The sequence below is a fragment of the Manis javanica genome, chromosome 17, assembly GCF_040802235.1.
Source record: "Manis javanica isolate MJ-LG chromosome 17, MJ_LKY, whole genome shotgun sequence".
In the NCBI taxonomy this organism is placed as follows: domain Eukaryota; kingdom Metazoa; phylum Chordata; class Mammalia; order Pholidota; family Manidae; genus Manis; species Manis javanica.
The window spans coordinates 18,250,729-18,261,095 of NC_133172.1; the positions used below are offsets into that span (position 1 = coordinate 18,250,729).

General features: G+C 48.4%; 1 protein-coding gene across 1 annotated transcript; it reads right to left on the reverse strand.

Moving 5' to 3' along the window:
• Positions 1-1,069: 1,069 nt before the first annotated feature.
• On the reverse strand, positions 1,070-3,374 carry LOC118973013 (free fatty acid receptor 2-like). Its single transcript, XM_037021702.2, has one exon. The coding sequence runs from the start codon at positions 3,372-3,374 to the stop codon at positions 2,382-2,384; it is 993 nt and encodes a 330-aa protein (XP_036877597.2). The 3' UTR covers positions 1,070-2,381.
• Between the last annotated feature and the right edge of the window lie 6,993 nt (positions 3,375-10,367).

The window sequence follows — 10,367 nt, forward strand, 5'->3', positions numbered from 1 at the left end:
GTATGGGGTCTTGAGCCCAGCTAAAGGAGAAAGCTCTCACATAAGTTTATGTAAACCAGGTGATCTGGCTTCATGTCAAAGTCCCTTTCCAGTGGAAACTCTCCTTCCCCACCATTAACCTGAAAACAGAGGGGGCTGAAGAAACAATGCTAATGGCCTCTTCAAACCTTCCTTTCTTTCCCCTTAACACAATATTCCAGGAATCATTTACTTACCAGCAGGTGCAACAGTAGTTGCACTGAACTAGATTAGAGGAACCAGATGTTATCAAGTATTCTAACACCCAAGTAGGCTTTGTGATGCCCCCCTTCCAAAATACAGCACACTAAGGGTGCTCATAACTTTTGCCTGGACAAGCTTTCTTTAATCTTTGCTGGCAAGGATCAAACACACATTTTTTTCAGGGTTACATAGGGCAAATATAATCAGTACTGAACTTTCGCCCTTCTCAGGTTCATACAACTTGTAAGATAAGAAATTGTGCCTATTTTTTAATTAACATACTACCACCTAAGCATAGATGAAGTAATCCTGCCCCATAAAAGAGAAGAAAATTCCAGTTCAAAGGATCTTTAGAACAAGCTTCTTATTAGCACAAAGTGATGATCACAAAGGCTTATGCAGAGCAACCATATCTTACCCATCTAAACGGGTCTGGTGGCTCTTTATCTTATGTTGGAACAGTTCTGGTTTTTGCATTTCGTGTTTAATACATCAAAAAGCTTTGCTTTGACCAGAAAGATTTTAAGCTCATATCTCTGCAACTTTAAGTGACATTACATTTTAACTGCAAAAGTTAACTAAACTTTGAAGCATTAAACATTATACACCAGGTAGCATGTTTTACATATGTGCACTTAAACTCAGCATCTCCCACTTCACTAGAGCAATTCTCAAACTGGCTGATCTCAGCACTTCTTAATGCTCTTAAACATTACTAAGACACCAAAGAGTTTTTTTTTTTGTTTGTATAGATTACAGCCATTAATATCTACTACCATATTAAAAATTAAAGCAGAAACACTTAAAAATTATATGAATTTATTTAAAAATCATCATAAAACCATTGCATGTCAATATAAATAACATATTTTTGCAAAAACAACCAAATTTTCAAAAACACTCGTGAGAGGAGTGGCATTGTTTTACATTTTTGCCGAGCTCTTTAATGTCTAGTTTAATAGAAGGCAGCTGGATTCCCAGATCTGCTCTGCATTCAGTCTGCCATTGAGATCGCATGTCAAGTAGCCACTGAAAAATTCCACTGTACATTTATTATTGTGAGAGAATGAGAGTAAAAAAAGCAAGTCACATCTTAATCTCATTATGAAAAGCGTGTTGACCCTACAGATCCCCGTAAGGGTCTCTGGGCTCCCCCAGGGGTCTCCCCACTGCCTTCTGAGAACTTCTCTAGAGGATGCCCATAATTGGATGGCTTCTGGATTGGTTTTCCTCCATGTGGTATTCAAAGGGAAGAAGGCACAGAGGGAGGGAGGAGGCAGCTAAGGAACCGCTAACTTATTAAAATGTCTAAAAGAACCGTGAAAATAATAAAGCCAGCATATAATTTCCAACTCAGTGATACCAGAAATGAATATGAGAATGAAACAAAAAAATAAATAAAATTACCCCAAAGGAAGGCGAGAGGAGAGAAAAAAGAAATCTTCAAAGGTGAGGGAAAAAGAAAGCCCAAACTAAGAAGGTGGATGTTTCATTTTTTTCACTTAGATGGACGTGTTCACTGTGATGAATCAGCGAACAGGCACACTTATTATTAGGCCATGCATGGTATGCGTGTATATCTCAGTGTGTGACACAGTGCTGGGGATTGGAAACAGGACATAACTGCTAAGAAGTATCCTGACAGTTTATTCACACCTGCACTGATTCATCCTTCAAGGACTGTTCCTTTTCTTGCCCATTTTATAGATCTGAGCCAGCAGCTGCTTTGACTTGGGTGCTGGTCTTCTGGGCTCATGTGCAGGATTCTGTCCTCTACAGACTCTTGCCTGTGTGGGATGTTCAGGCTGAGCACATGGAACCCACCCCCCTTATGAATCAGGGCCAAGGACAGAGCAAAGAGCTCTGCAGTGGATAAATGAACACTATCATCTGATAGATACTGGGTGGGGAAGGTAAAGAATTCCAAGGATAAAAGGGCTTGTGGCTCACCACGAAGCCGTACCAACCACAGACAAGGAAATGTCATCAACCCCGGGAGATAAAATGAAGACACTCACCCAATGGATGAGTTGGATTTGAGATGCCCACTGCTCTTCTTTGCCCCTTAAGCTAGGCACAGGAGAACTTGCCCCTGTTCTGTTCATTGTTCCCCCTTTTGAGTCCTCTTCCTCAAAAAACATAGCGCCAAGCTGGTGAATTTAGTCCTCTGTAAAATTGACATTGGATGTACTTAAGCTCTCATTTCCTCTCTCTGCAGCTAGCTTTCCAGCTCTTCCCCTCCAGCGCCCTAACAGTGAGGCACCCCAGCTCCGCAGAATCTGTAACCTTTTTTCGAAGGCTTTGCGCACCACTGAGGAGGAGAAATAGAAAATCAAGGGGTCGATGCAAGCATTGAGAGCACTGATCAACACCGCGCACAGCCGCCAGCTTGGACTTCCCTGCTGGAAGAACCCCACCACGTGAGACACATTGTAGGGACCAAAACACACCAGGAAATTGAAGAGGGTCACAGCGGCCAGCCCCACGGCTCTCCAGCGCTTCCAGGCCCCCACTTGGGCACCGGAGAGCATGATCTGCACGAAGCGCCAGTAGCAGAAGACGGTGACCACCATGGGGATGAGGAAGAGGATGAGGAAGAGCTCCAGCCGCACAGGAAGCACCACGTCCAGCTGCTCTTTGCTGAAGTTCTCGTAGCAGACATTGTTTCCTTTGGCTGATGGTGGGTGAGTATTGTTGGTTGGTAAGTATTGGACAATGATCACAATGCTACAATGTCCAAAGGACAATACCCAGGCGACCACAGCACCAATCACTCCGTACACAGGCCGGCGGGACAGCTTGTACTGCATGGGGAAAGCCACGCTGCGGTAGCGCTCGATGCTGATGCCCGCCAGCAACCACGTGCTGCAGTAGATGCCACTGTAGAAGCCAAAACCCATGAGCGCACAGAGTGTATCCCCCAGGGGCCAGAAGAAATTGTTTGCAGCCTCGATCATCTTGAAGGGCAGCAGAAGGAGCTGGAGGAGGTCCGCCAGTGTCAGGCTGAGCAGGAGGATGTGGATGGGTGCAGGGTACGGCTGGCGGACCCGCCCCACGAAGGCCTGCAGGGCCAGGAGGTTGGCCGGGAGACCGATGAGGAAGATGATGATGTAGGCCAGGAGAAGTCCCAGGCCTCGGGGACTCAGGGCCATCCCCCCTGAGGACACAGAAGGCTAGGTCAGAGTCCTGTCCGACTGCGGGTTTCCCAGCCCCGGACCAAGGTGAATCCATTCTCTTCCTCCCTGGCTGAGTGATTATTGCTGACCCTTTAGGCTAGTGCTGTTCTGTTTCCTGTGAGATATGCAGAGAAGGTCTCCTTGCTTCCCAGCCTAATCACTTCTTTAGCACCTTCCTCCTCTCCATTTTCACCCTACTGAGAGAGAGAGGGAGAGGGAGAGGGAGGGAGAGAGAGAGAGAGAGAGAGAGAGAGAGAGAGAGAGAGAGAGTTAGTTTCTTAGGAATTGTCCCAGAAGCTTCCTCAGGAAAAGTTCTGAGACCTCCACATCCCCACTCAAAAGGGCAATTCCAAGGGCAGTGACATCACCTCTCTTGCTCACCATTGTGTCCCTGATACCTAGAACTGTGCCTGACACATAGTAGGTGCTCAAAAACTGCCTGTCAATGGCTATTTGAACAGAGGGGAAGGAAATGGCCACTGCCTCACAAAGAAAGAGTCTGAGACTGTCTCTGAGTTTCTCTTCCCTCCTTATCTTTGCCTTTTCCTTTACTCTCCTCAAGTAATACAGTTTGAACACATTCTCAATTTTACCTCTGAAAATGGCAATTTGGTTGAAGTCCAAGAGAAAAGTAGGTTAAGCCCAAGGTGAGTCCCAGATGCCCAGCTTCTTGATTCCACACCAAGCCTTTCAAAGAAGCCTGTAAGTTTGGGGGTTAGCAGAAGGGCCTGACCTGGGCCAGGCCACCAGGATTCCAGGCCCGGCCACGCCTCAGCTCATGCATGTGACTCGGGGCAGATCCCTCTAAGTCCTCTCAGCAACAGCTTGTTTTCCCTGCACCTCCTGTAACCACTGATTTCTCCAGAACTACAGTTCTCTGTCTGTGGCCCAACAGTTCACCCTTTCTTGACCCCTGAAGAAAGCATTTATACATGAGATTTATGTCAATCAAAAGTAACCTTTAGTTGCCTCTAATTTATCATTAAAAGGTAGATAGTCAAAATAAAACTTGAGTTATTAACCTATTACTGGTAACATAATGTGGGCGGCCCATCTAAGTAATAACATTCCTGAACTGGAGGATCTTGGAAGCAGAGGGCCCGGTGAACAGGGAGCTTCCCACCTGCTTGGGACTGAAGTCACCTTTTGTTTGTCTCCTGCCCTCACAGGCACCCCAGCCTTCACCAGTACCATCTCCCCAGTGACTTGTCCTGGCCCTGTCTCATCTCTGTGACCTCTTCCCTCGCCTCCTTGAAGAGGAAAGCCTATACTCTAGTCCCACTTCATTAGGTTTATCTATACACACTCCTGTCCCATCTCTTCCTAGGGTTGTGAGCCCACCGGCCTCTTCCCTGGGCACAAGCAAAATTGGGTACCTTGCCTTTTCCTGGAGACAGATAGCTTTTCAAATACGTCGGGTCTCAGACGCAGGTGGAACCTTGTCTGACTGGACTACCTTTTCCTCTTCCAAGAACAACAGGCTTTTATACCTGGAAGAGTCACGTGGTCAGAAGGAGGAAGGTCAATAGTTGAGCTCCTTTCAAGGCTGCTCAACCCTCTGAGTCCCCCGCCAAAGTCTGTCCCTACCAAACTCATTATTCCCAGGAACCAGACCACAGCTATTCTTTTGGGCTTCCTCCTCCTGCATTCCATGTTAACTATTCTGTTTCCTTTCCATGGTCAATTATTCTAAACAATTTTGCACACACATCCACTTCCGGCTCCCTCTGCTCTTGCTTCACTTGTTTCTCCCCCACCTTTTCTCTCAAGGCCCCTGAACTGTTCAATTTCCTGATCTTCCCAGGAGGCTCCATCTGAAACTTGTCAGTATCCGAAGCTTTGCCTGGCTTCCTCTGGCCCATCAGGTCCCTTCTTACAGATGCCTTTCGTTAGAGCTGGACTATCCCAAGTCCATGCTCCCAGGACAAGACAGGGTCTGGGTCTTGCTGCCCCCACCTTCCCTCTCCAGGTGGGCTGCACCCTGCAGTGGCCACCGTCTCTTCTCACTGGCCTCTCACCAACCAGTGTAGGGTCCACACTGTTCCCTGGCAGTGTCTTGAGGTAGACATAGGAAGCTATGGACACTCATGAGGGATTCCTTACCTGCCAACAGAGACCTGTGCTTTCGCCTTGACCTGGGAAGAGCCATCCACAGCCCAGCTTCTCCTACAGAAAGGCCCTCTTGTCACTTAGCTCACCACTCCACCTTGATACCCAAGTGGTCTCTCTACATTCCTGCAGGCACACCCATGCAGGGCCTGTCCTGACGGGGCACTGGGGGACTGGCTTTCATGTTGATACGCATGTGATGAAGATAACATAGTTACCTTTTGTTGTCTACCACGTTAGTTTGTGCAGTTTCATTGTCTGCATTTGATTGAGGGACAGAAACTTCCTGGAAGGCAAAGATTGCTGGGTAGGGTGGCTCTCAGCACCCTAGAATCCTTGAGGTGGGGCCTCTTTTCTCTGTCCCCATCCCAGCTCATGCAGGGGGACTGCCAGGTCAGGGACAGAGCTGCAGAAGCCTCCCTTCTAGAAGGTGCTAAGACCACGGGCAGTTGCAAGGACCCCGAGAGTCTCTCAATAAGCTTCCTTTCAGTTTGGTAAAGGGCAGTGCCTCCTGGGGTGAGCCCACCTCTTCCCCTGGGGTGTTAGTTTGAGTCCAGGTAAGACTGGCTCTTCTGGAAGTTGGCTCTATTTTGAAGTTTGTCCTTAGAAAAAGTCTGGCCTAGTCCCTCGCAGGTAACAGGTACTTGAATACTTGTGGAGTGAAAGGGTGTAAGCTGGGTGTGCCTGCAAGAGCTTGCCAGCTGATGATACAGGCAAAGAGTGGGAAGGAACCTGCACTTTTTCTCTTTGCTCTTTTATCTCCTTTCTGTCACCCAAGTTACTGGTGTTGGTCACTGAGGTAGAAAGGGGATTTCAGACTGTTTTATAGAATCTTAAGGCTTCATTGACCTCACACACAGTAATGACATGGGAGCAGGCAGTGTGACACCTCGTTTATCTCACCTATGTGATCTTTCAGATGGATTATGCCTGTGCACTTCTGCCCCACGATGCCACCCCGTTACTGCAACTGGGCTTCCTGCTCCTCAGACGCCCCGGGCCCTTACTCTGTTCAAGGCATTGTGGTAGGTTCTGGGGATATGAGCAAGAGAGAGAGTAAACAAATAAACAAACAGACCAGGTAATTTCAAGTGATTTCAAGTGAACAAAGGAAGCAAAAAGGGACATTTAGAGAGAGACTGGCAGGGGCTTTTTTAGAGACTGCCACCAGGAAAGGCCTGGGCTGAGAAGGGAAATTTGAATTGATGAGAAGGAACCAGCTGTGGGAAGAACATTCTAGGTAGAGGGAAGGACAGGTACCAAAACCCTGCAGGGGAACAAGCTCGCTGTGTGGGAGGAACCAAAAGGAGGCAGGCGGGGCTGCGTGCAGCAGGCAGGGCGGGCTGCTCAGCCGGCGGGCGGGGTAGGAGCACACAGTGAAGGCACTGCTGACTTCATGCGGAGCCGCCTGGCCTCGGATGACAGCTGTCTGACTTGTTGATCGTATCTTCCTTCCTTGTCGTTGCCATGTCCTGATAAGCGGCTGCAGCCAGTCAGAATCAGGCACCTCCTCCTGACATCCTGCAGACACAGAGCGATTGCTGTCCTCTTCAGCACCCAGCAAAGCAGACGGGGTGAAGGTCAGATTTGGGAGCGCTGATGGAATGACAGGGAAACATTTTCAGATGACAGGAAACAGCAGTTTCCAGCCAAACATCAGCAGCAGGCACCAATGGGGAAGCAGAGAGAAGGGAGACAGGGCCCAGCAGGGAGCAAGTCAGTCACTGCTCTGGAGGCCTTTTGGCTAGACCCTCCCCCCGCCCGCCCCATACAGCTCTGCCTACTGCAGTTCAGCGGTGCCCCATCAAAACAACACAAACAGTTTAAGATCAAGAAAACTCATCTTCCTTCCACCAGCGGCTGCCTCTCCAGGCCCTGCTTCTAACATCTCAGAGGTTGGTCCCCAGGTTGCTCAGACCAAAAACCTGAGCGATATCTTTGATTCTTCTCTTCCTTTGATATTCACTTCATTAGCAAATCCTTTCCACCCCACCTTCAAAATGTATCCCAGATCCAAGCACTTCTCCCCACATCTGCTGCCACCCTGGTTCAGGCTCTCATCACCATCTCTCACCTCTGTTCCTCTGTCATCTCCTGTCTGTTCTTGACTTCTCTTTTTGCCCCTTCCATCTGCTTTCCACACAACAGCGGAATGGTCCTTGTAAAACGTAGGTAGGCTGTGTCCCTCCTCTTCTCAAAATCCCACTGTCTTCCCATCTCTCTCATCAAAGCCACAGTCCTTGCGGTGCCTTCATGTACTGTGCTGGCTTCCTGCCCCTCTGCTCTCTGACCTCATCTCCTTCTCCTCTCTCTCCCCCCACCACTAGTTACTTGGGACACTTCTATGGGGGGTGCAGTTTGATGATACCTTTCAAAATGAAAAATCCCATACCATCTGCACCCTGAGTTTTTATTGTATGGATGGATATACTTTCCCATGTGCATGAAGAAGTAGGCTCATCACAGTCTTTTTTGTTTGTTCTTTTGTTCTGTGATAATAGAAACTAGGAACATCCTCTTTCCATCAGTAAAGGGTCTGGTTAAATAAAAGCTATGGGGCACCCAATCAGGAGAAATGCTGTGCATCTGTTACAAAGAATGAGGCAGATCTACATAGACCAATAGAGATCAGACTCTGAGATGCATTGTTAAGTGGAAAAACCAAGGTATAAGAACAATAGTTGTAAAGGAGAAGGAGACATGCTCGCCCACAGTCACTGAGCATTTCCAGAGGTGCCCCCATGATATAGCACCCACTGGTGGTGGGGGATCAGCAGACAACAGGCCATGCCTTATGGGGCTGACAGTCCCTGTGGCAAGACAGGCAATGGATTGATAAACAGATATGTATCATCAAGCCAGCGGCTCGGCTGGTGCTAAGAAGGAAGCCAGAGACCAGGAAAGCAGGGGTAGGCGCAGACAGTGAGAGCACCTCTCAGAGGAGGTGGTATTCAAACAGACTCTTGCAAAAAAGGAGAATATGAGGTATGAGACTGTGGAAGGTGCTCCAGAAAGAGGGGCAGCGGGCCCCAAGATTAGCCAAAGTGTGTCAGAAGAGGTCAGGGAACTGAGGGAGGCGAGAGTCATGGGAATGAGGTCAGAGCAGTCGGCAGGGCCCAGATCGTGTGGGTTCTGTGGCCACGGTCAGGATGTAGAGTGACAGCCGTATGGGCAGAGGTGAGATGTAATCTGTTTCGCATTTCCAAAGGGTCCTTCTGGATGCGGGATAGGAGTGGACTGTGGGAGGGGTATCCATGACATTGTCAGCAGCGATCTATCTCTGGGGAGGGGGTCTGGGTATTGGGGTGGGAGGAAATTTCCTGTTTTCCTGTTAAATTATTTTTCTGAGCATATATAATCTTAAAAAATGAAAGCAAGGAAAAACTTGCACAGCTAACATTTATTGAGCCCTGGTCACGAGCTCTGGTGCTTATCTTAGCCAACACCTATCATTCAGGTGAGATGGCCCATGTAAGTGGCAGCAGCGTGGCCTGCACCACCCAGCACAGCCTCTCCTTGTGCTGGGCCACCCCAGATGGGAGAATGGAAAGGACCAAAGCAGACATAAAAAGAAAAGAGCCCAGCTACCGCCTCGCAGCCGCTGGATCTCTGAGCCCCATCCCCACTCCTACCGGGCATTACCCAGCCTCTGGGTTTCTGCCAGGCAAGTGGATGTCAGGCAACGTCTCTTTGCTCTTCTAATGCAGTTCTGTTTTGATGACTACTAATGGGTTGAGCATCTCTCAATAGAATGCAGGCTTTCTTAGCTCATAATCATTGTGCTGGACAGTGTCTCTGTTATGGATCTTAATTGCAGCAACAGAGGCCAGCTCTTACTAATAGAGGAATTATATGATGAGTTGTTGAATGGTTCAGAGATTTGCCAGGAAGCCTGGAGAACCAGGCTTGGAGAATGAAAGAGGCTGTGCAGCCAGAACTGAATTAAAAGTCATGCCACTAACTGGGTCCAGTGAGGACACAGGGGCCGAGGACTCACACATGAACGTGGGGCCCTAGAGCCACATTCTATTTGCCATCACTACTGCCACCACCAGAAATAATTCTCCACTGCCCCCCACCCTCCACCCCCTTCCTTGTACCACTCTGGCCTCAGATTTGGAATTTGGCAGATGCACCTGACTAGCTAAGCATAGGAGGGGTGCTCAGAAAACAAGGTCCCAGCATTTTTAAGCTTCTCTAGAGGGAGTTGGACTCTGATTCCCATTAAGACTCATACGTGGGCAGTTCAGATGCTAGACAACCAAAGGATGACCTCTATCCTTACAGCAGCAGGGCCTCTCGGAGGTCAGCAGGACCAGACCACTTCCATCTTTTGAGGTTCTCAGTATATGAGAAAAAAAGCAATCAAATGCTAAACCAGGATTTTAATAGCACAGCAGCATTCTTCACATGAAAGAAGTTCTTGTATAGTTAGTTTACTAAAGACTTTTAGGATTTTGTTGGTTTGTTTTTTTGACAAAATTCACTAAAGTGTAGAGCCAGAAATGGGCCATGGGTTTAAAGTCGGGTCCTGTTAGGATATTTCTGTGACTGTGTGTTTGACCTCAGCTGGCGATCACGTCGATGAACCGCTGTGAGGCCTGGGCCGGATGACCTCCAGGCGGGTGCCAGGCTGGCCTGGTGTCCGCAGCAGCTCAGGGCTGCCACTGTGAGTGCAGGGCCCACTCTAGGCAACAGCCCTCATTACACAGGAGATCTGCTTATTCTAGAGCCAAGAGCTGCCCTAGATATTGTGAGATGCCGAATGCCAAGGAGGCACATTCTGCACCCTGAGGCCATCAAAAATTGAATATAACCATGTAATTGAGCAAGCTGGACTTGACAAGATTCAAGTCAGCC